The sequence below is a fragment of the Anas acuta genome, chromosome 3 (genome assembly GCF_963932015.1).
Source record: "Anas acuta chromosome 3, bAnaAcu1.1, whole genome shotgun sequence".
Taxonomy (NCBI): domain Eukaryota; kingdom Metazoa; phylum Chordata; class Aves; order Anseriformes; family Anatidae; genus Anas; species Anas acuta.
In genome coordinates, this window is record NC_088981.1 from 118,484,295 (window position 1) to 118,508,074 (window position 23,780).

General features: G+C 43.4%; 1 protein-coding gene across 14 annotated transcripts in view; it reads left to right on the forward strand.

Annotated features, from left to right (window-relative positions):
- The window catches only part of DTNB (dystrobrevin beta), a 192,365-nt gene that overhangs the window by 125,345 nt on the left and 43,240 nt on the right, over nt 1-23,780 (forward strand). For 12 of the 14 annotated variants that reach the window (XM_068679116.1, XM_068679115.1, XM_068679126.1 and 9 more), the window contains 3 exons: nt 1,067-1,180; nt 6,034-6,130; nt 13,210-13,230. In XM_068679116.1, coding sequence (XP_068535217.1) covers nt 1,067-1,180; nt 6,034-6,130; nt 13,210-13,230 — 232 coding nt within the window. The remainder of the gene's footprint in view (nt 1-1,066; nt 1,181-6,033; nt 6,131-13,209; nt 13,231-23,780) is intronic. The other 2 variants (XM_068679120.1, XM_068679124.1) reach the window with 1 other exon arrangement.

A 23,780-nucleotide genomic window follows, 5' to 3' on the forward strand; every position in this document is an offset into this window, starting at 1 on the left:
GAAAGTAAGGGGGTGCTGTTCTGAAAAGCAAGCTGTTGAGCAGTTGCAGAAGCCAGCAAGTCCCCTCGGGGTCCCAGTGCTGTGCTGGCCTCACAGCTACACCCGGGTCTCCCTGTGCTGGGTACGTGGGCTTGCATGGCCCTTGGGCCTTGAGAATTGCCAAGGCAGCCTCAGCAGACCAGGTAAATAGATTTAGTAAGGTTCATTTGGAGGAGTCCCAGTTCCTGGAGAGTTTGTGTACCTTGATCCTTGTACCATGTGAGTGTCATAGTTTTAGTACGCTACCAAGAGAGCCTGCAGGTATTTGAAATTATTCATTAAGATCACAGATAAGGGAGATCTAAATCAGTGCTGTTATGAAACTTCATAAGGAGAGCAGCTTAAAGAAAGAGCAAGGGGGAGAGATTTAGAGATTGTAATCTTCACTCTCAGATCAGAAAGATTTTATTTCTCTGGTAATAAATGAGTGCTGAGCCGCAAGGGATGCATCTCCTACCCACAGCAGGGAGCACGTGCGGCGCTGCGGCTGCTAGCTGCTTGCCTTCCCTTTGTGAAGCCTCGGGGCAGCTCATCTCTGTTCCTATGAGCTGATATGGCCAGGAGCTGGTGCTTGGCTTACTCCTGCTGCCTGCCAGGAGCCTCGCGAGGCTGAGTGGGAGGCCAACCAGCTCCAGCCCTGCTGCCGGTGCCGCTGCTTCAGAGCCCTTCTGATGGAATATGTGCAAGAGCGGGTGGTGCTGAAAATGGAGCTGCTTCCTCTTAGAGCAGTCCCTTAGCCCACTGCACACAAAAAGGTTTTGAAGAGACCTTGCCAGCATATGGCACACGAGCAATTTCATGCGTCTTATTACTTAAGTAATAAACGTTCTGTGTGTATTACAGCAATTTGTAGGACTGCGCTAACTTACCTGTCTTGGATTTGAGTCTGTGCCAGTCATATGTGAACAAAACTGAGTGCTTAGACCGGAGACTGACAGAAAGAGTGCTTGAAGGGTTATAACAGTATTTTAAGAGCAGTGTAAAGGCTGACCCTATTCCTCTTTAATCTCTCCTATCGCTGATATAGAGAGATACTCCAAGAAATTCAGCGTCTGAGACTGGAGCATGAACAAGCCTCGCAGCCCACACCCGAGAAAGCCCAGCAGAACCCAACTTTACTGGCTGAACTCAGGCTTCTACGGTAAAAGCAATATCTAAAAGCTTGTCTGCATTTGGTACCGTGGCTGATCAGCCCATGTGGTCTGCTCTGTAGCACAGACAATGCTAAATGTTATCCTGGATGGCATAACAGCAGCGTATCTTCAATAACCCTAATGTTTACTTTGAACTGCTGAATTCTGACGACTGACAGCATATTAGAATTTGTTCTTTTATAAGTGGATTTAGACGTAAATAAAAGTCTCTGAAAATGAATTCTTTGTATAGTTCAGAAAACTGTTTGCAGAGAAGAAACACTGAAAAATATTTTAACTGCTTTATACGTATTGTACAAAAGGGTGGAGTTGAAGATAAGTGTCAGTTATTTGATTAATCACTGAAACTATGAAAATTCATACCTACAAATATTAAGACACACAGCCACAGCTGGAGAAAGATCTTGAAAGCCTCTTCAAGGTTACATTTTTAAGTAATGGAGAAATTGTCAGTATTTATAGAATAAAATGTTTCAGAGTTTGGATAGTCACAAGTGTATTCTCTGGCTATATTTTATTTCATCTTCCATTGCTAGTTAATTTCATAGCTTAACCTTCAAAAGTGGTGTTTGTAATCTAAAGTACATTTTAAAATTTGAGCTCTTGGCAGCAACAGCTCTTTGAAAACTACATTGTATTTTATTTGCTGGGGTAATTTTTTTTTTCTGTCCACTTAGGAAATAGCAAAGTTGTTGTGCTTCCCACTAATGCTTAAAGGTTTTCCATGAACTGCAGTGTTATTGTAACGGAGCTGCTGCAACTGAAGGTGGTGTCTGCAGAGTATAATCTGGTCCCATACGGCAAAACTTAAAGCTTTCAAATTCTGTCGTTACTTTTTCATACAGAATGTGCTACAGTATGGTACATTTCATATCTCACTGGTATTTTCATTCTTTTATCTAATGATAACAGAGCAGAGATTTTCTAGCTATGTGCTTTACATAGCTATGTGTGTATTCTTTAAATGTTTAAAAACTGGGGAGGAAGCAGAAGATATCAACAAATGTTATGCAAGAGCTGGAAAAAAGGATATTGCGAGGCAACTTGATATGCTGTTTGATCCAACAGAGAAAGATGTAATAGGCACCAAGAGCTTAAATTGGAAACAAGGCACGTTCAGACCACAGATAAAGCACATGTTTCTTGAAGTGAGGCAATAATCTCAAGAGCAGTAAGAGCTTCCAGTTTCGTGATGCCTTTCATAGAATCACAGAATGGTTTGGGTTCAAAGGGACCTTAAAAATCATCCAATTCCATCCCCTGCCATGGCAGGGACACCTTCTACCACCCAGGTTGCCCCCAGCCCCATCCAGGCTGGCCTTGGGCACCCCCAGGGATGGGGCACCCCCAGCTCCTGGGGCAGCCTGCACCAGGGCCTCACTGCCCTTAGTGGTTAGAGTAAAGAATTTCATTTCAGGCAGACATTTGAGTTTTGTTTTAGAGATGGAGAGAATACCACATCCCCTCATCCTGTTCGCGTGCTCGTCAGTTAGCTTCTGTGCTTTGTCTGTGCTCAGTGGGCTAGGATTGTGCATGTTATTTCTAACCTTCGTATGCCTAGTGCCATTTTCCAAACCTTGTCTTTTCTGTGCTTTTGTCTGCTGAGACAAAGAGATCTTTTTCAAAATTCCTGTCTGAATGCAAGTTCTTAGAGATTTTGACTCCTTCCCTTCTTCATCTCTCCCTGAATAAATGACTTGAATGACCTCAACAGGCTGGAGGGATGGGCCGAGAGGAACCTCATGAAGCTCAACAAGGGCAAGTGCAGGGCCCTGCACCTAGGGAGGAATAACCCCAAGCACCAGTACAGGCTGGGAATGACCTGCTGGAGAGCAGCTCTGCAGAGAGGGACCTGGGGGTCCTGGTGGACAGCAGGCTGGCCGTGGGTCAGCAATGTGCCCTTGTGGCCAAGGAGGCCACGTTAACCTGGGGTACATTCGGAAGAGTCAAGAGCCAACAGGTCAAGGGAGGTGATCCTGCCCCTCTGCTCAGCCCTGCTGAGGCCTTACCTGGAGTGTTGTGCCCAGTTCTGGGCTCCCCAGTACTGGAGGGACATAGAACTACTGGAGGAGGGCTGTGAAGATGCTGAGGGGCCTGGAGCACCTGTCACACAAGAACAGGCTGAGAGAGCTGGGCCTGGTCAGCCTGGAAAAGAGAAGACTGAGGGGAGACCTCAGAGGAGGTCTACTTGGAACCAGAGGTCCCTTTCAACCTCATTCTAGCATTCTGTGATTCTGTGAACTTCTTCAGTCTCTCCATACAGCAGGTTTGCCAGATCTCCAGCTTGCTGTCAAGTTTTTCTCAAGTCCTCTGCATCTCTTCTATATATAAGCTGCAGGGCTGGCTGCAGTGTCTCCTAAGTAGTCACTGGTGCTATAGATAGAACTAATGTTAGCTTTCTTAGCACCACACATCCCTCTCATTAATAAATTCAAAGCACACATTAATTTTCTTGACTGCATAGCATCACACTGGAAGTTCACAATTGGGTTAGCTGGGATGGCAACGTACTCACCAAGTCACGGACCCCCAGGAGCCCTTCTCCAGGCCTGTGTGAGCAGTGCCTTTTCAATAACATTTAAGCACACATTACCAAATCATCTCAATTGCATGTATGAAGGCAAGAAAAAGTTAATCCGTGGAAAATCAGCTTGTCACAGGTTTAAAAATTTGCAGACAACACAGCCCATCAGGATGAGTCAGCTCTACCACATTGTTGGCAAAGGTAACCTTGGATGAAGTAAGGCTGCATCTGTCATCTTACACATTTCTGTCCTGTTGTTCTTAGTTTCTTCTGCTTGCATGTGCTCGGGATGCTCATTTATACACAGGTGCCATGGATCAGTTTGTTCCAGGCATATGACTCAAACTGCATCTCTCCGTTTCTGTCTCTAGAGACTGACCTGTCATTTTTATCCTATAACATTTAACACCTTTTGTCATTGACAAACAGTTCCTCTTTTTTTCTTCCCTGAAATGAAATAAAAAGAAAAAAAAGAACATCAACCAAAATCTGATACACACAATGATGTTGATTCTTAATTAACAATTCCATTTGGAGAGCTGCACATATTCAATATGTTGATTTTTACATTATTTGTAATTGTTTACCAGAATGTTCTATTAAATAACTATAGAATAAAAAGCTACAGAATTTGAACTGATCTATGGAAAAGGGACAATATAAACATACAGAGCTATGTTTATCATGCTTTTTTAACGTAGGAGCCTGTAGCAAGGCAGGGCTTGGTCTGTTCTCCCACGTGCCTGGTGACAGAACAAGGGGGAATGGGCTAAAGTTGCACCAGGGGAGGTTTAGGTTGGATATTAGGAAGAACTTCTTTATGGAAAGGGTTGTTAGGCATTGGGATGGGCTGCCCAGGGAGGTGGTGGAGTCACCATCCCTGGGGGTCTTCAAAAGACGTTTAGATGTAGAGCTTAGGGATATGGTTTAGTGGGGACTGTTAGTGTTAGGTCAGAGGTTGGATCAGTGATCTTGGAGGTCTCTTCCAACCTAAATGATTCTCTGGTTCTGTGATTCCAGGTGACATATTATCATCTCTTCAGTGCCTCGTTGTTTTTTTATCTATATATATTTGGGGGGGGGCATTTAATAACCACATTAATAAAAACACAAAAAGAGTTTAAAGATACCATGAATAGCTAATCATTCTATAGTACTCATAATGTTCTGTTCTTTGAAGAATCTGTATAGAAACTGGTTAATTCTGTAATGCAGCCTTAACAGTTTCCTGGTTGGGGTGAATGCTTGCTGTATCCACAGTCACTACAATAACAGCAAGCCATACTCAACAGATCCATTCCGTCTGATAAGAGGCCTGTTTCAGTTCTGGATTCTGAAGTCCAATTGGTGCTTCTAAAACCTGTTGGTTATTAAAATTCCCAGAACGATTTATCCGTTGTACATCATGTAAGAGTACAGATAAGATCTAAGGCATTTAAAAATTCAGTCTTCAATATGTGGTGCCTTTAACTTTGGAGGAAGACATTATTATGTCCACAAAAATAACTGTCAAAGACTAGATAAGCCTTCCTCATCTGCTTTTTCTTACAGTTATTTATTATTCCCAAGTTTGTGATTTGTGGGGTCCAGCATTTTTTAAATCATACAAGATACTGAACTTCGGACGTGTTGACAGTTCGTCTTTGAATTTCTCTTTGTATTAGTTACTTCTTTGTGTTTTTTTTAAATATAAAAACGAACCATACGGTCATATTTCCTTAGATCTCCCGCAGATAGGCATCTGTAGAAATGCGGTGGTTTTTTGATGCCAAGGAGAGGGAAAGACACTTATTGCCTCCTATTCTTGTTACATGGGTTCTGGTAGAATAGAACAAATGTGTCAAAGATCATACGTCACCCTGCTGGACAGAAATAGCTCTGCCGAGTCTCCATCCAGATAGGTGATAGCCCAGTGCTTTTCCTTTCCAAACATCTGCAGCCTTTTCTCCTCTTTTTTTTTTTTTTTTTTCTTTCTTCCCTCCCATAGTTCATTCTTACTTGTCTGAAAGCTCTGCAGGATGCCTGGCTCTGACGTTAAGAGTGTTCTTAAAAGGAAGCTGGCTTTTTTTCTCAAAATACAGTGCTTTTGAAAAAAGCTTCCTACTACCAAGATGTTAACTGTAGATTTCTGGATTTTAAGTGAAAAGCATGATTTTTGTATTTAGGTTTCATGGTCATTGTACAGTATTTTGCAATATTTTTATAAATTGGAAATAGGGGGGAGTGACAAAAAGCAGTTATATCTGAATTTCCTGACGTGGTTTTGAAATACCCAAAGTTTATTTTCTGAATTTTTCTTTCATATAACCTGAACAGGCAGAGAAAGGATGAACTGGAACAGAGGATGTCTGCACTGCAAGAAAGCAGAAGAGAACTGATGGTGCAGCTTGAAGGGCTGATGAAACTGCTCAAAGTAAGCCATTTCATGTCAGAAACGCAGTGCATCCTTCTCTCCCACAGGTCTGGAATTCACTATTGCCGTTCTGAGATTCCTGCTTTGCTGTTTTTACCATTATAAATACTTCATATAGAATACAAGGAATTCACAAAAAGTCATTTCCTTACTGGCTCTGCATATTGGTGCAGATGGTTAATGAGATTTCAGGTTCGTATGCTGCTCTTTTCGTTAAAATATCAAGAACATGTAAGAATAGGAAGGTTTTGGAGAAGAATTAGATTTGGTAATAATCTACATGCTGTTCTGGGTAACAATTCAGTTCTTCTGAATTTAACTGGAAAATAAACAGGAAACTATAGTTGCTGTAGTACAGAATATGACTCCCCAGTGGCATGGCAGTGTTTCACCAAGCACTACTACAGTAACCTTCGATGATTGTAGATGATTTGTGTGATGATGGTGTTGGTTCTGGTCTGTATTGCATGATATTGTTTGGATTTCTGTTGAGGGTCCATTATTCTTTTCATAGCATTCTGCCAGGATTGAGCTCATGGTTAATTACCAAAGTTTGAAATATTACCGTGTGTTTTTTCTTTCAATTCTTTAAACTGGACAAGAGCCTCATTCCATAAAATGAATGGGAAAACATTGTCCTTATTCAAAGAGTTTTTGGTCTAAGATGCAACAAAGATGCAATACACAGTGGAAGAAATGGGAGAGGGATCACAGCAGTTACAGTGACAGGAAAAGCACAGGGTTTTATGGTTTAGCTATAGGCACCTCTTGATACTTCTAGAAAAACGTAGAGCTTGTCTGCACTTGAAAATGATAGTTAATTCACATAGTATATAAACCTGAAGTTCAGTCACTCTTTTCTTCAAAACACTCAATACATAATATAACTCACTTGTATTCTGGAATAAGAATGTGCATACAAGGCTATGATCAAATACCCTTTGGAGGTAGCTGTTGTTTTTTTTGTTGCTGTTGTTTTTTTTAGCTTCCCTGTGCAGATGAGCACATGGCTAGAATTAATATTTGGGAGGTATTTTTTTATGCCAGTGGTTCTGCACACTGTAATTTTTTTTTCCGCTCAGACAGTTAACATCCGTCTTCTAAAAATATTGAAGATAATAATTTGCTAAATTCAGCTTGACTTCTGCAGACCCTAATCCCGTGTGAGTTTCTGAAGATGGGCATCCAAAACTGAATTACGAATTTCAAAAAGTACAAAAAGTTGTTGCATCAGAACTGGTTTGATTCTTTGTGGTTGAGATGACCACAGCCTTAGCATTTTAGGCGTTATCTTGCACACACAATCAGCACAGATATTTTGCTTTAAGGTGGTGATAAGCTCTGGTGCATGTTTTTCTGTAGCCCCTACTGTTTTCAAAGCACTCGTGAGCCTTCAGACATGAATCCTCCCAAACACGACCTGGTGTGAATGCTGTCATCTCCATTGGGTTGAGTGGCTGTTCTGTCATCCGGCCTGACTTTCTGCTCTTCCACCTTGAAAGCCTTGAAGGCAAGGTGGACTAAGAGAGGTGCACTACTTGGAACCTCTACAAGCAGCCTGCAAAACTTCATCTGTCCCCTAGCCACGGGTGAATTGACGCCGTGCTCTACTGTCCATCATGTTCCCAACTCCTGACTGCCCGAACGGTGTGTGCAGCCTCTTGCTCAGCTGCTTGGACAAGGGAGCGTGGCGTTGTGTGGAGCAGCAGCAGATGCTGATATCAGTAACTCACTGGTGAGGAGAGCAGAGGCTGCAGCAGGATACTGCAGAGCAAAGGGAGCACGTGGGCACCGGTGGCAGCATTGCAACTGGGGAGATGGAGGAGGGAGGAAAGGGCATCGCAGGAGGGGGAAGGGAACCATAACTGACCCCCGTCTGATAAACCCATGTTTTTAGGACCCATTTGTTAACTTTGAACATGCAGTCCACTTCTACCAGAAATTACAAGCTTGCCAGAAAATTTTAATGACATTGCTAGGCAGTATTACACAGAAGGTTAGTTTAGAAGCCGTCTCTTACTAGACTTTTCATTTATGAAACTATTGTCTTTTAATTAACTTCCCCAGTTTCCAAAATTGCTAAAAAACTAAGGGCAAGTAGGAGTGGATCTAAGGAAGAACTTCTTCCCCAGGAGAATGATGAAGCAGTGCAGCAGGTGCCCAGAGGGGCTGTGCCATCGCCATCCTTGGAGGTTTTCAAGGCCCAAGGGGACAGAGCTCAGAGCAACCTGGTCTGAGATTACTGTCCTGAGTAGGAGGTTGGACTAGAGACCTCCTGAGGTCCCTTCCAACCTGAGTTATCCTATAAGCCTGTGACTGTTATAATTATTTAGTTTTACATGTTGCATAATATGAGTCTTTGAATTTCCCCCTTATTAGCTCTATATGGAGCCTGCCAGCTTGTCTTTGATGAAAGCATCTTCCAGAAAGACATCTGTTCCTGAACTGATGAAATCAAAAATGGAAAATCCACTGCCAATGCAAATTTGCTTGCACAGTTAAAAATGTATACCTTATTTTGAGTTTTAATGTATTTAGCTTCAGTTTGCACACATGGGCTCTGGTACATGTGGTTCTTCCTCCATTAAATCAAGGAGTTCTTAGTGTCCCTGTTTTCTACCCTGTGCAGATATTTACTCCTCACACTGACAGCACTCCTCAATCTTCTTTGGACAGGTAGAGTTCTGCTGAGTTTTTCATAATACTGCACTTTCAGTCTTTTTTTTTATGATTTTATTTGCCTTCTGCTGATATTTAATAGTATTTTTTAAATTGGGCAAAAGCAAACTGTACGTTAATTTCTTCTCTGACTCTAAGCAACGCTATACAGGGTGTTACAAGAGTAGTTTTATTATTCTTCATTGCTATTTTCCTTTTTGTGCCTTTCTGCACAAATGACAGCTTTTTGAATTCTGTCAGTTATCCTGTTCTTACTCCATGTAACGTGCTTTGTTTGTTTTGTATAGTGCTAACTGGTTAACGAGAATGTCACAATTAAATTTCCTCATATGAAAATATATTACATCTGTGCAGTTCCTGTAGAAGCCAAACTTGTAATACATTCAAATAACAAAATCAGATTTATTTGGCAAGACCTATTTTCCATGAAGCTCTAAAGCTTCATACATTACTTATTAGTTGAGTCTTGTATCAGCATTTCTGTTACTTTGAGTCAATTAATGATACGGCAAGATGTTTATACTTAATTGTGTTGTCTTATCTCCCTTTTTGAATATCAGTGCAAGACAGCACAACCCAGTCCTTGGTCCCTTCTAGGATCTGTTAAAAATTGCTTTAACTGGACCAGATAACTCCTCATGCAATTACTGTAAGAGTTTTGGCTGCAAGCTGCCCAGGCCTATTGATCTAAAAATAGTATTTCTAGTAGATACTCTTTTAACACGTTTTCCCATTATTGGTGGAAAGTGTTTCACTCTTTGCTGACGGAAACTACAAGGGGAAAGTACAGTGTCCTCCTATGACTCAGACACAGAAAAGAAATACTAATTCCTATTCCCCTATTAAGAATTTTACCATCACTATCAAGACCCAATATACACTGCCTCGAGGCTTTGTTTTGTTTCTGGTATTTGTGTTCATTTCAAAGACTCTTTTCTGGCAGCTTTAGCCCTGTCAGACATGAATTTTTAGTTCAAGTTTTAGCTACTCTTCTAATTTGGTGCTCTTAAAAGTTTTCATTTATAATTTAGATCAGCTGTTAAGCTTTTATGTTTTTTCCATTTTCTTATACAATATTTTCTGCATTTTTAATGCCACCGTCATTTCAGTATTTAGAGCTGGATTCATCTTGCCTAACTTTGGTGATCTGGAAGTCTGGTATCTCAGCTCCCTCTGTAAACAGGAGAGAGAGGAAAGCATACATTTGGAAGGACACAGTTGTTCTCTGGAGGTTCGTTTATTTTTCTCCATTAAATATAGAAGGAGCCCAGATGATTAATTGATATTGGATGCCTTTGTTTTCAATGGGTACGTTAGGTAAGATGAACCATGATCAAAGCAAGAGGAGTTATCACTCTAATCTACTCTGGTGATTTATCTAACACTATTTTTAACAGACTTTTTACATCTTTGTTACATATTTTTATCTCTGCATTTTCCTTCATTTTCATTTATAACTTCGCTACATTCTGAAAAAAATATTCAGTTTAAAGTTTGGTGCAGGCAAGTTCTCATCCCATGGTGCTGGGGCAGGGCCTGCAGCTGTGAGGGCTGACCCGTGTTGTGATGGCGGCCTCAGAGCCACAGAGGGGCCCTCAGCTGGCTCGGTTGTGTGAGGGGGCAATCGAACCCCCACGATTTGTGTCCCGCTCTGATGTTTGTTAGCCAGCACAGCCATCTGCCCACACTGCTGCAACATGCACCCGGGTTGCTTTTTGTACAGTGTTTGCTTCTGAACCATTTATTTGTTGTTGGCCTCGGGGTGCGCTTCGTGCTGTGGCACTCAGGAGGCCGCAGGTACTGGGGTGTAGGCACCTGTGGGTGGTTTGTCCTGGAGGAGTTCAGGTTCTTCAGCTCTTCACAGTGTCATCAGTGGTGTTTTGGCTGCTCTGTCCAATGCTCTCTGAAACCCTTTGAGCCTTTGAACTCTGGGCCAGTCTGTTAGCGCTGGGCAGCATTCCTCGGATGGCACCCACGGCGCTGCCCAGGCGGCCTCCAAGCACCATACAGACTTAGCAAGCACCAGCTTGGATAAGGCCATCCCAGTCTGGGTGATGAGAGGTGACAACAGTGTGAACGTGCAGATCACACCAGAGAGCAGGCCCACGTGCAGCTGAGGCGAAGACCAGGGCCTTGTGCCTGAAGGGCTCCTGCAGTGGCCACCGTGGTGCTGCCCATGGCTCTCGTGTCCCCCGACAGCTCCAGTTAGGCAGAAGTGGATCAGACCCTTGCACATGAGAGGCCTTTTATCTGCCCCAACTGCACAGTGGCCAGTTATCTGCCAGTGGTGTCACCAGTGCCCCTCTTCAATGCTTTTTATCTTCTCCTCATCCAGGCTGCGGGCTTACCTTTCTGCCTTTTCTTCTGAAGACTCCTTTAATCACCTAGTGCCATTAGCTGGCACCCTTCTAATAAGTAGTCAGCAGTGATGATTGTCTGCCTTCTTGCAGGGTTTTTGCCTTAAGCTACAAGGGTATTCAGCAGACATATCCCATATCACTTTTTTCCATTTCCTCAATGGTAATTTCCTCACTAGCTGATTTGATGATTTATCTAATAACTGCTCAGTTCTTCCTAGCAAAGCTCCACGTCTCTTGAGATTTTTTTTTTCACATCTGTAGTTAATGCTAAAGCCTCATTTTTCAAGCTAACAACTTTTTTGTAGAGTGGAGATCATTTAAGATCTTTTCCCTGACCTGGCTCACCATCTGGTCCTGTGAGTCCCCGTGCTTGTAGAAGGAACAACTGGAAACATGTGGGAACGGGGAGGGAGGGCAGCAGTGGCCTCCGTAGCTGATGTTGATTCATGGTTCAATGACACCATGCCCTACATCTGCTACATCAGTGCCTAAATGTGCACCTGAACCACCCCACATCTTGGGAGAAAAAATAAATATAAATATATCTGCTCAGAAATGTGGAACGATGTGGTTATGTGTTACTGTACATCTCTGCAGTCACTTCCAGTGTATCTCTGTAGTGCCCTCAGTGCACAGTCAGGAACACATCTTTGTATTTTGGTGTAGTGGTCAGTGAAAAGAAACTACTCCAGATTAGGGGACAGAGTCTGGTTAGTCCTACTCAGACAGGAAATAAATGAGGGAAGGTGGATAAATGGGTTCGTAGATCTCAAGGTCAGAACTTCTGTTCCATTCAAAGCCAGCAACTTCTATTCCATGAATTTTGATTCCATGAACTGAATTTCTGGGGAGATGTGCTGGGGAGTGGTCCTGCTGCTCACTGCACTGGCACTCCATGCAAAGCCACTGTTGGAGGGAACACACACTGTTACCCTGAAAAAGCTGTAATTACTAATTCTGCAAACACAAGAGTACTCAAAAATCTGCTGCCTACCTATCTTTCTAATGCACACTGTTGCTACCCCACCACAGCTGCCATGCTCCTCCACACAACCAAGCCCACATGACAGAACAGCCTGTAGAGCTCAAAATGGTGTTCCCATTGTTATACTGGTGAGGACAACATTTACGAAAACATTTGAATTGTGAAAGAAACTCTCAATATATGATATTTTGCTCATACCCAAAAAGGCATGTATAGTTGAAGTTACTGTGATTCTGCTGGCCCAGGAGGATCATAGCATACATTTCTATGACTCAAAAGCTGATAAATTCATCCATATTTCACTATTTTTGGTCTTTCAAATTAGCGGTGGTCCATACTGATAGTAGTTGCATTGCAACAATGGAATTGTTCTCTCTTTTTGCCTACTCCGTATCTTTGGTGTTTCTGTCTCCCAGTTTCTCTCCTCCCATTCTAGATCTGATTGCCTGCCACTCTTTAATTTGCCCTTTTGAAATCTGATCTGCAGAGGTCACTGCAGGTCCGGTGCTAGTGGTCACTCTGTGATCAAAAAGGTGATATTTTAGCTCTCATGTTATGACAGTTTTGGTCTTTGTGATGGCAGATTTGTGCATGCAGGAAACCAAATGCGTTGCATTGATTGCACACTTCAAAGGGTGTTTCCAGACTTTTGAGGGTGGTAGTCTGGTATTTCTAGACTGAAAGTAAAATTGTCTTGAGGACAACTAGAGAGTCATTTCTGAGTCTAGGATAGGAAGAGAAACCAGTACAGGTTCTGCTTCAAGCAAAGATCACAGTAACATCCATTCCACGTTTTCAACTTTCCCAAATACTGGTGGCCATTTTAGATGAGTCTTCTTTTGAGAATGGAACAAATTACATCTTTGCTTTCCCACCACAACAGTTACATCTAACTTCCGTGTTTCCGTTTGTGTCTACAGATGTTTCTACGATTTGCCATGTTCTGTTCTTTCATTGGATCTGTTATAGATTTTGTGTATGTATGTTCCCTTATAGTACAATAATTAATCTACCCTGTTTCTCTCCTCACCTTTTTCTTTTGCCAACGATTACAGGAAGAAGAGCAAAAACAGGCAGTAAGTTGACTTCAGTTTGTAGGTGATCTAACTTTTTTTCTTACTGCATGAAAATACAATTTTCTGTTAATTGGCTTGTATGTATATAAACCACGGGAATGCGGGGTCTTTCTCACATCTGAATTTGAAAGCAGCCTTCATGATTATCCAGTAGAGCATGTTTTTGTGTATGTCCTTAAAGTTATTCCGCTATCACTTTCACATTGAGCTGATTGCCGTGGGTACACAAGCGGTGACTGTATTCATTAGTTTTTTATGGAATTGTGCATGACCATCCAGGGTTGAAATGTGGATTCTCAGCTGGCTTCAAAATTTATTATCTCAGAGATTCTTTAGAGTGCTTTCCATACTCAGAAAGCTTTCTTGTCTCTTCAGGTATCCTTAATTTGCCTCTTTGCCACATGCAAGTCCATGCATGAAAACTAATTAATGACTTAATATTCTAGGCATGGATCCATATCATTCAATCATGATATAGTCTCCTTGAATTAGTCCCAGTATGCTCATTGTAAACAGGATGAGTAAACTAACAAGAGACAAGAATGCATTTACTTTTTACTGATGTTCATTTTCTCTGCCCACCTATTAAAATCTGAATCCTGTGTTAATTTCCGAATCCACTCCAGAGGGAGCCCTTTTGCTTTTCTCAGAAATAACCAGATGTTCAGTGTCTTCTCTCCAACAAAACATTTTTTCAGCATTTTTGAGCATGTTTTTCTTTGTACACAAAGCATTAATGAAAATTAGTCCTGTGTTTCCCATTGGCTTTATTTTGTTGTTGTTAAATGTTGTCAGATATATGACATGAATTGGAAATACTCGTGACTTTTTTTTTTTTTTGTAATGACATATATACTTCTGGTTAGCTTCAATTGCTGAAAACACTTCAATACTACATGTGCTGAAATTGGCTTTTGGTGACTCCTGGATGGCCATTTATTAAAATACTGTCATCAACTTAAAAAGAAGATGGTGGTAAGTGTGCATCTTCTGTTGGAGCCTAGTTCATCTTTAGTTGATGCTGCCAGTGAAGATTTATCCCTGGGTTTGCTAAGGCACCTTGCAGAAATTCTTTGGCTTAATGAAGGGACCAGATTGCAGCATGTGGCAGTGATCTTCAAGGAATTTCCTGGAGAAGGGAAAGCAACCAACACGCCACAGTCCCTGTCCTCCCACTTCATACTGTGCAAGTGGAATGTTGTATCGCATGTCATTCTCTTACCCAGCATCACTGCTAGGAATAATCATCTGCATGGAGATGCAGAATTTTATTAGCTTGTTTTTCCCATGCTGTGATTTTTCATCCTGATTATGGATATAGAAAAAGGGTAAATATGAGATCAAAGGAAGAACTTGCCCAATTTTTCTTCCCTTCCCTCCCTGGAGCACTATGTTAGTGAGAGGATAAGAGAGCCAAAACTGACTGCTAAAATAATGTCCACACATTGTTACACTTCCCAGTCCCATTCTGTTGGAATCAGTGATGAATGAGCCAGAAAGGATTTGAAGCTCAAGAAAGCAGATTTTGACCAGCCAAAGAGCACGTAACTGATCTGTATGTAGGAACTGAAACTTTACATCCTTACATTTGCCTGGGCTGAAATAGACCGGAGTTGCTCTGCTCCTAACTGTAAAGGTGCAGCCTGGAAAAGATGGAACAGTGTTCCACTTGGCTAAGAAACACAGTCATAGAAATCACAGAATAACTGAGGTGGGAAGAGACCTCTGGAGACCATCTCATCTACCTCTTATGCTCAAAGCAGGGTCAGCTAGAGCAGGCAGCTCAGGATCTTTTCTGATCAGGTTTTGAGTATCTCCAAAACTGGAGACTCCACAACCTCTCTGGGCAACTGGTGCTAGTGCTTCACCAGCCTCACCATAAGAAAGAGTTTTTCTTTATATTTAATGGGGAATTCCTGTATTTCCATGTGTCACGTTACCTCTGGTCCTTTCACCGGATAACACCAAGAAGGGTCCGGCTCTGTTTTCTTACTCTCTTCCATCGGGGATCAGTACTCATTGTTAAGGTCCCCTCGATTCTTCTGTCCCAACTCTTTCAGCCTCTCTTCATATGGCAGATGCACTTGTTCGTCATCATAGTTTTTGGCTATTCGTCCGACTTGCTCCAGTCTTGCTTTGTATCTTTCTTGTACTGGGTTGCCCAGATCTGGCCACAGCACTCTGGATGGAGCCTCACCATTTCTGGGGAGAGGGAAAGGATCACCTCCTTCACCCTGCTGCCAGCACTGTTTCCAACATGGCTCAGGATGCTGTTGACAATTTTTGCTGGAACATTGCTGTTTAACTTGTTGTCGGCAGGACCCCAGCTCTTTTTCTGCCAAGCTGGTTTCCAGCCCCCAGAGCACACTGATGCACGGGGTTATTCCTTCCCAGGAGCAGGACTTTGCTCTCTGTGTTGGACTTGGTGAGGTCCCTATCTGCCCGGTTCTCCAGTCCGACCATCTGGTCTATCAGCCACTCCTCCTGGTTTTGTAGTGTCTGCCAACTTGTTGAGGATGTGTGTTGCCCTACCATCTAGGTCATTTCTGAAGCTCTTAAACAGTCTGGCCCCAGTATCAAATCTTGAAGCACACCACTGGTGACTGGCCTCCAGCTGGACTTTGCATTGATAACAACCCTACTCACCCCTCTGTGAGTTGGTGTCTGTGCTATTTTGGAAAGGAGGTAATGGCACATCTCCAGTCTGAAGTCCAAAAGAATTCATTGGACCATACTCTCACTTCTAAATGTCTTCAGGACTTCATGTCATCCGTTTTCTCCAATAACAGGCATACTTGAACCCAGGGCTGGCTGGGTGTGAGGTCTCAGCTTAAAGAAACACAGCCAACTGAAGAACTTCAAGAATATTATCAAACATGACGCTGTCCTTAAGACCCTCTGCCACTTTTGGTGGTTGTAGAGTTGCATCTTCCCTCTACATAAGCATATAAAACCTTAGGGTAGCTTGGGAAGGGTACCAGTGCAGTGTGAGCTCAGCCAGCCCTATCCTGTGTCCACATCAGGCTTGGACAAAGAGCCTCGTCTGATTAGTACTTCTCAAAGCCTACAATCTAGCCTACAAACAGCTGACCCACATATGAGGGGCAGTGGGGAACACTGTCTGGGTCCTGTGGAAGAGAAGACCCAAGTGCCCTAGTGATCTAGAGGGATGATCTCTCACCCCTTGATGAGATGGCTAGGTTATGTGGTGGTAGCCTGAATTTACGTGAAGGATTAAGGTAAATAAGAGACAAATCAACAGAACAGTCACTGAGTCAGTACTGGCTGCACATCAAAAGCAGTAGCATCAGCACCCACTTCAGGAATTTCTGATTTCACTTCACTGCTAAAGCTGCAAGTCCCATTCTGCCTTCTCCATGTCGCTAGCAACAGGTAGAGATGGGTCAGAGAGAATTGGTTGTCTATATTCAAGCAAGTTTCTTGGCCAGCAAAAAAATACTTCCTGAAGAAGTCACCTTGTTCATTCTGCATTTAAGGAAACGTACACATTCCAAGGGCTGAACATACCCAGGCTAGCACGGACATTTTGAATGGCTTGGCTGATATCATGAGCCAGCATTGCATCCAGTGCAACAAGACGCCTAGCCGAGAGGAGCAAGCAAGGGTTTGCTCATATATTTGCAGCCAGAGTGATTGCACATCTAAGCACTGAGGAGAGACCTTTGCTGCCAGTGGCAGGGCAATAAAAATTTACTTGGCTGCTGAGGTTCCTACCAAGTACCTACAGAAAATTGTGTGGGAACTGACTTCCATTTCCAGCAGAAGGCTAGGTGAGCACAGTGACGTCTGAGACAGCAAACTCCAGACACAAACTCCAGTCCTCAGAAGGCCAAAAAGCTGTGGCTCTCTTGGCCAGTCTGGCTCAAATATCATAGCAAGCTATAGGGAATTTATCATGAGAGGTCTGCTATTTCTGATCCTGGTTCAGAGTTGATTTTGCATCAAGATTTTGAAAGTTTCTTTACTGTCTTTCCCTTCACAAGACTGCTCCTTCAAATCACTTGGGCCAGTCCTGGTTACACCCTCATGGAAAAATGCCTTGTGTAGAGATATTGCAGTGAAGGGGTATTAAGCCACAAGGTATTCATAGTCCATCACACCATTCTCTATTACTGCTAAAATTGTTGCGTCCCAGCTAATAAAGATCATTTCCAGCATAGATCTTAATTTACAACAGGACCGTTTTCATGTCACAGCTGGTGAGAGACTTAAATAATCTGCTAAATATTAAAACCTTTGTTTTATAGTCAAATGAACAGCCATTGGAGCTGTACTGTTCACTATTCAGAAGAACGTTAAAGGAACTCACAAAGATGTACATCACATGTATCATGTCTTTGGCATGTAGTACAATAAGACATACAACAAACCCAGAGGAGCATCAAGCACTCGTAATCCAACACAAGAGAAGTGCTCTAATGCCGAACAGGCACAGAAATGGCTTCACAGCAAAGGAGCTCACATGGGAGTGCTTAAGCACTGGAATGGAAATCTTTTCCTTTCTGAGGATGGTGGGAACCGTGCGGCATTGCAGAGCAGATGAGGCTCATGAATTTTGAGGTTATATTACCAATCAGAAGAAGTGGACACGCTGACACCAAATAGCCCCCGTGAAGTTGTGGAAATCGTGGGAGGGTTGCTCCTTAACCCGGTGGATGGGCTGTTTGGAGTCCCAGTTTTCCTTCCTTCGCTAGATGGAGATGATACCTTCCACTCAACATGAGCGGTGCAGGGGCAGCAGTACCTCTTCACCTCATTTGCAGTGCACATCCCTTGTCTGTGGTGAACCTTCATAACCAACAGCTAGAGCAAAACTGATCCCAGACAACAAGCTAGGGTGATACCTGTGTTCCTTCCCAAGAGCTGCAGAAACCCGGGAGAGGGGAATTCCTAACCATGGGGAACGTGTAACAGCTGAAGAAGTCTCATCAATTTGATGTCTGAATATGAGACTGCTGCTCAATTCTGCGTCTGTCTTTGCTGCATCCAGAGGTCTTAATTCACCTCTCCAGAGTGGGTCACTGATACATGGCTGGGTGACCCCCACCACCATGCATGGGTGCATTTTATCAGAAATACGAAGAATTCCTCCTGATGCCTGAACACTGCAAGTCCTCTTCCTTATTGCACTGCATGGCCCCCTTCGTTTCCAGGGTGTGCCTTTGGTCTCTGTGGATGATTGCAAGCGCTCAGCATTGATGGATCATGTCTGCCAGCTATATGGCTAACGTGACCCAACTTGCTCGAAAGATAATCATTCATACTCATAACTGAAGAGCCTCTCTGAAATAAGTGGAAGATCAACCTCTAGGAGTGAATAGCTCAAGTAGCTTAACATAGAGTAATCCTGTTCTGTGTAACATAATGCTGCTCAGGATAAACTTAGGGAAAAGATGAAATCTAGTTGCCTACCACACTGGCAGCCTTAAACGCCTTCTCTGGTTGAGCTGAAAGAAGTGGTAGCAGTTCCTGAGACTCGCAGGCTAGGCCTGTACTAGTGAGCCTGCATGGAAAAGTTCTCTGACACCGAGGCCAACTGGCATGAAAATGCCTGCCTCTGCTAGCAGATTTTCTTGGGCTCCAAGGCCTGGTGGCTGCATGCGGTATTGGGAATGATTCCTGCAGTGTGCCTGGGAATTGCTGGGGAATGTGGTAGCTGAGATGTGTTAAAGCTGTGCCAGGGAGCGTTCTTACACTTTAATACTGTAAATTACTTTGTTCCGGTGCCAGAAACACTCCTGGGCATGGTTCAGTTCACTAATACAGACAGACAGCTTTAGAGTAAGCTTTGAGTTTGTGCCTCCACATGGGGAGCCATGTTTGTGGGTCTCCTGAAAGACACCAAACCTAGAAAGGCTCCTGAAGGAGTCATTTAGGTGTTAAGTTTTTGAAGTCATATCGGGAGTGGGGTGTCTGTACCCGGGGGGTTTCTGTGTCAGCCACATCTCAGGAGGGTGGGCTCGGTCTGTGCTGACACCTGGTACTGAAGAGGAGAAGACTTTCCCCTTCTCGCTGACTGCCAGTACTGCCTTGGCTACGAGGAGGGGGGCTTGGCAGTGAGTAGCCATGGATGTGCCTCAGGATTGCGTTCCTGGAAGTCTGATTGCCCTGATGGCTCACGCTGCCCTGTGGTGGTTGAATGTCAGGTAAGAGCTACATCTCCCAGTGACACGAGGGCGCTTCCCACAGCAATTGTGTGAGTGCGCTGAAGTGTAGGCCGAGGTGTGAAGCCAACATCTACAGAAGACCTGGTTTCTGTCTGAGGAGAAGGAAAATGCCGCTCCCCACCCCGAGCAGCAAGGCTTTAACAAGTTTCCCTGGGCCCACTCAGCCCTCCCCTGCTGCGCTCTCCATCTGTGTGGAGCTTGGAGGGCAGAGCTAAGAGGATTGAGCACGGCTCGGGCGGCAGCAGATGAAAGTGGGTTGCTGCTTTTCTTTCTGGTGCTGTGTGTAGCGGCTGGTGGAGGCCAGACACGGCAAGGGTCTGCCAGGGCCTTCTGAGAGCAGTGCCCTGCTCGAGGCGGGCGGTGAAGGGGCGCGGGGTCCTCTCCTGATGCTCATCTGGGAACGGCCCAGGAGGGGTTTAACCACGCTGCCCCATTTCGGCAGGCACACAAGCAGCGTGATTAAGTGCTGTCAAACACGCAAGGCAAACTAAAATAGTAGAGAGCACTGAGATGTTTTTATTTCTGAGGTGTAGTAACCAGAGATATTTTCAAAAATAGCAGTTGAGAAAATTGTCACGGAAAAGTGTGATTTTTCATATGTTCCTGCTGTCCCATTAGGAGGTAACAGCCATAACGTAGAACCATTTATCCCGGAGTACCCACTCCATTCATGTCTTCCCTGAATCGCATTCCTCTGTACTTAATCACATTTTGGATTGCACAGCCAGAAACAGGCAGGAGTTTGTTCAGTTTTATGTTTTCCAAGTCTTGCCTTCGCTGAGAAAGACACGTATGCCAAGTTTGAACTTTTAAGCTGCTACCATTTTTAACAAAGCTCTGTACAAAAGCGTTGTGGCTACACTTGCTTTTGACTTGGGGGAAAAATATGCTTATTCACTCTTATGCACTTCAGAAACTGCTGAAGGGTTTTTTATTTTCTAAACAGATCCTCTGTCGAGAGGCTGCCCAGCGTGAACATTTTCAGTTTTGATCTTCTGGAGGTTTCCGATTGTTTGCTTGCTTGTTTGTTTTAATACACATTATTTGCAAAAAGAGAATTAGAAAGGAAACTGTCCTACGGTGCTTGCACCGGAGTGCACGGTGCTCATACAAAGCGGTTACTATAGGTGTATCGTGGGCAGTTATAAGGAAAAATCAAGGCTTGGTCACATCACATGTGGTCAGAGAGGCTCCAGGAGCCCCAGGAGGTTGTGCCTGTATGCGGGGCATTTCCCCTCTTTCAGTCCCATTTTGATGTTGGTAATTTGGAAGGTTGGCAGCAGGAGCAACCTTGGTGCTCCAAGAAAGCGTCAGGGCACCCAGAACCCCAACAGCATCTGTAACGGGGCCACCACCAAAGCAGCAGCCTGCATGCATAACATCGTGTCTCCAGGCCTACACACACCTTGGGTGCAGGGGTGCATGGCAGCAGGGCTGGAGCTAATCGCCACCACCAGATCCGAGCCGTCTCTGTGGTTCTGATGTGAGGAACGTGTGAGGACAGTGCTTGAGGGACTGCAGAGTCAGAACAGCGTCTGGGAGGTGTGTGAGCATGGACTGGCAGTTTGGGGTGTATTAACAACAGCTTTTTTTTTTCTACAAGTCACTATACGAGAAATGTTGCTTTTAGCAATTTAGAAATGTTTTTCAAATACCCAGATTTTCTTGCAATAAAACCAACATTTTAATTTTAATTTTGATGAGGAACCAAAGGGAGAGGCCGTGCTGCTTTACGGGACCATTTGATGTAGATGGAGAAAGCAGAGTTGTGGACCAAGGGTTAAGTCAGTCCAGGGTGAAGTCAGACTGAGGGTTAAGTCAGCTTTACAATAAGCTGACTTCAACAGCAAAGCCAGCTTGAAACATTCCTTTTCCTGTGCCAATATTCACTGCTCCAGCAATTATGTTCTTACAGTTTCTGAGGGGCCATGCTCCAAATCAGAGCACTGAACTGTCCTAATTAAAGACAGCGTTCCTAGAAAAAGATGAAGCCAGAAATTCTTGTAACTACACCTTCATTGACCTTGCCTCAGATCTTCAAGAAGTACAAATCCAGACTGGAAGAGGCTAGATGTGGTTCCTTAGCATGAGCCTTTCAGGGCAGCCACTAAAACTACGTGGCAGAAAGCAGCCAGCAAGCACCTCTGGATCCGAGAGGGTGCACCAGCAGTCAGCTGCGTGCCCCTTTGCAGCAGTACAGACGAGGATGGTTCCTGTACCAGCAGATCAGAGAGAAGGTTATAAAGGACAATAAGCAGTGTCCCACCAGAATCAATGATCGTTTAGAACTGTGAATCCAGTGCTTAGGCTTATTCTGCAGGAATATTTCATAGGTCTCCATTGAAGATCTCATATGCAAGGTCAGAATGTGATTGTAATTTTTTTTTTATTTTTTTTTGTGGCATATATTTTCCCACAAAGTGGGTGTTTCTATCCTTTGTTTTTTCGTCATGAGAATTCATTGCGGTGTGTTAGTGGTATTTTTCATTCCACGTGCATGTTTCCACCAAAACATTTGTTGCCACATTTTGGGGTAGATATTCATGAGCATATAGATTTTGTGTTTTTGTTGTGGAGATATCATTAAGATGACTGGAGAGATATACTGCAAGGATTTGCATGTGCTTGGCAAGGTTGAATTTCACTTGATGTTTGTTTAGTCCGTAGGAAATGTGATGCCGATGATGAGTTTGGCAAGGCTGAAAGTTAGAAGACAGTATTCAGGAATAATTTATTTTGCCATAGTTTCTTTGAGTGTAGATTGCAACTGGTTATATGATTATCCTTGGAGAGTCCAGGATGTGAAATGCTTGTTTGCTTCCCAGCTGAATTTTGTACCCGTGCTGACTGTTCTAAAGCAAATTTTTCTTGACTTTATAATCAAGGACCTGATCTAGTATGTAAATAAGCTTAAGTGCAGACAGTGCGTGCATATTCCTTCAGGATATGCCTCAGTGTATGCTTAATTCTCTGCAATCACTAATTCCTTCTGCTGTGCTGTAGCACTGGATTGGCACCCAAATACAACTGACTGATGCCATAAATAGTGCATATGCATATCTGCAGCATTTTAATCTTAACCAAACCACAAAACTGTGCATCTTCACATCCCTCTGGATCAAATTGAGTGTGTCCATTTCAGAGACGGGGAAAACTGATACTTTTTTAGACATTCAAGACTATCCAACAAGCTGTTGATGAAATTCAAATGAGAGCTGTTGCTTGTATCTTGGCTGTCACTTGTAGAAAGAACTGGTTCTCATACACAATCATGAAAAATATGGAAGAGGCCCCGTTGCAACAGCACATACTGGAACTGGGTTCTTAAGGGCTGCCTGCTCTACACCTTGCAGGAGTTACATCCACGTAGCTGAACTCTCAACATTCGTTAGAGTGGAAGGTGTATAATACTGTTAATCCCCAGTAATTCAATTGCAGAGAAATTAATATTAAATGTGTTTCTGTGTGAGCATTTGTAATACTTTCCCTCTTATCATTATGGAAGCATAGAAGGGTAATCAAAGCCACATGAAGGACATCTGGATCCAGCATTGGTTTATATGGCACCTGGCCCTTATTAATAGTAATGAGGAAATAGCAGTTTGGGATTTCTTGACCTCACATGAAATTCATTTCACTGGGCAAAGGTTGCTAACAGATGGCAGCAATTTGGGGCTCATTTCATCATCTGTTACACAGACTTTATTGCTTCATTTTGGCCCTTTCCTTTGTAAGGAGCTATCCCTTTTTCCACCTCCTCTCTTTATAAGGGCTGTCTTTTTCAAAGGGAGTCCTGAAACATCTTGTTAAAGCATGTTATATGCAGCACAAGAGTTTAGGTATGGTCTGATACAACAGAATAATCCCTTTGAGCATAAATCACTCTTTTACTAACTGTGTTGTAAACTTCTATCTTTTTGAAGTCGGTAGTTTCTTCTGGGTTATTGGCCTCTCTCCAATTTGTTCCCTATTTCCCCAGCCCACAAATACACTTTTGCACTCTGACTTTAAGCAAATTAAAGAGATTTGAGAAGACACAACCCCATAATTGTCAACACAAAACACTGTCTCAAAACAGAAGTTTGTCACTGAAGTCTGATTTAATAACGCACCCCAATGAGTTGCGTGCCAGTGAGCCTGGTGTTGAAGAGCGTGAAGCATCTAGAGAAAGGATTTCCCTTCGGTGTCTACTTCACTGTTGTCATATTGGTGTGGACTCAATTATCCTCAAAGAGCATCCCTGGTCAAGCAGCTGTGAGGAGATCTTTGCAGAGCTTGCTGAAGCTTATCTGCAGCTTGGCTGGGCGGTGGTTGGATGCCTTCCCTGCTGGCCGTGGAGCTAGCTGGCAGGCAGAACTATCT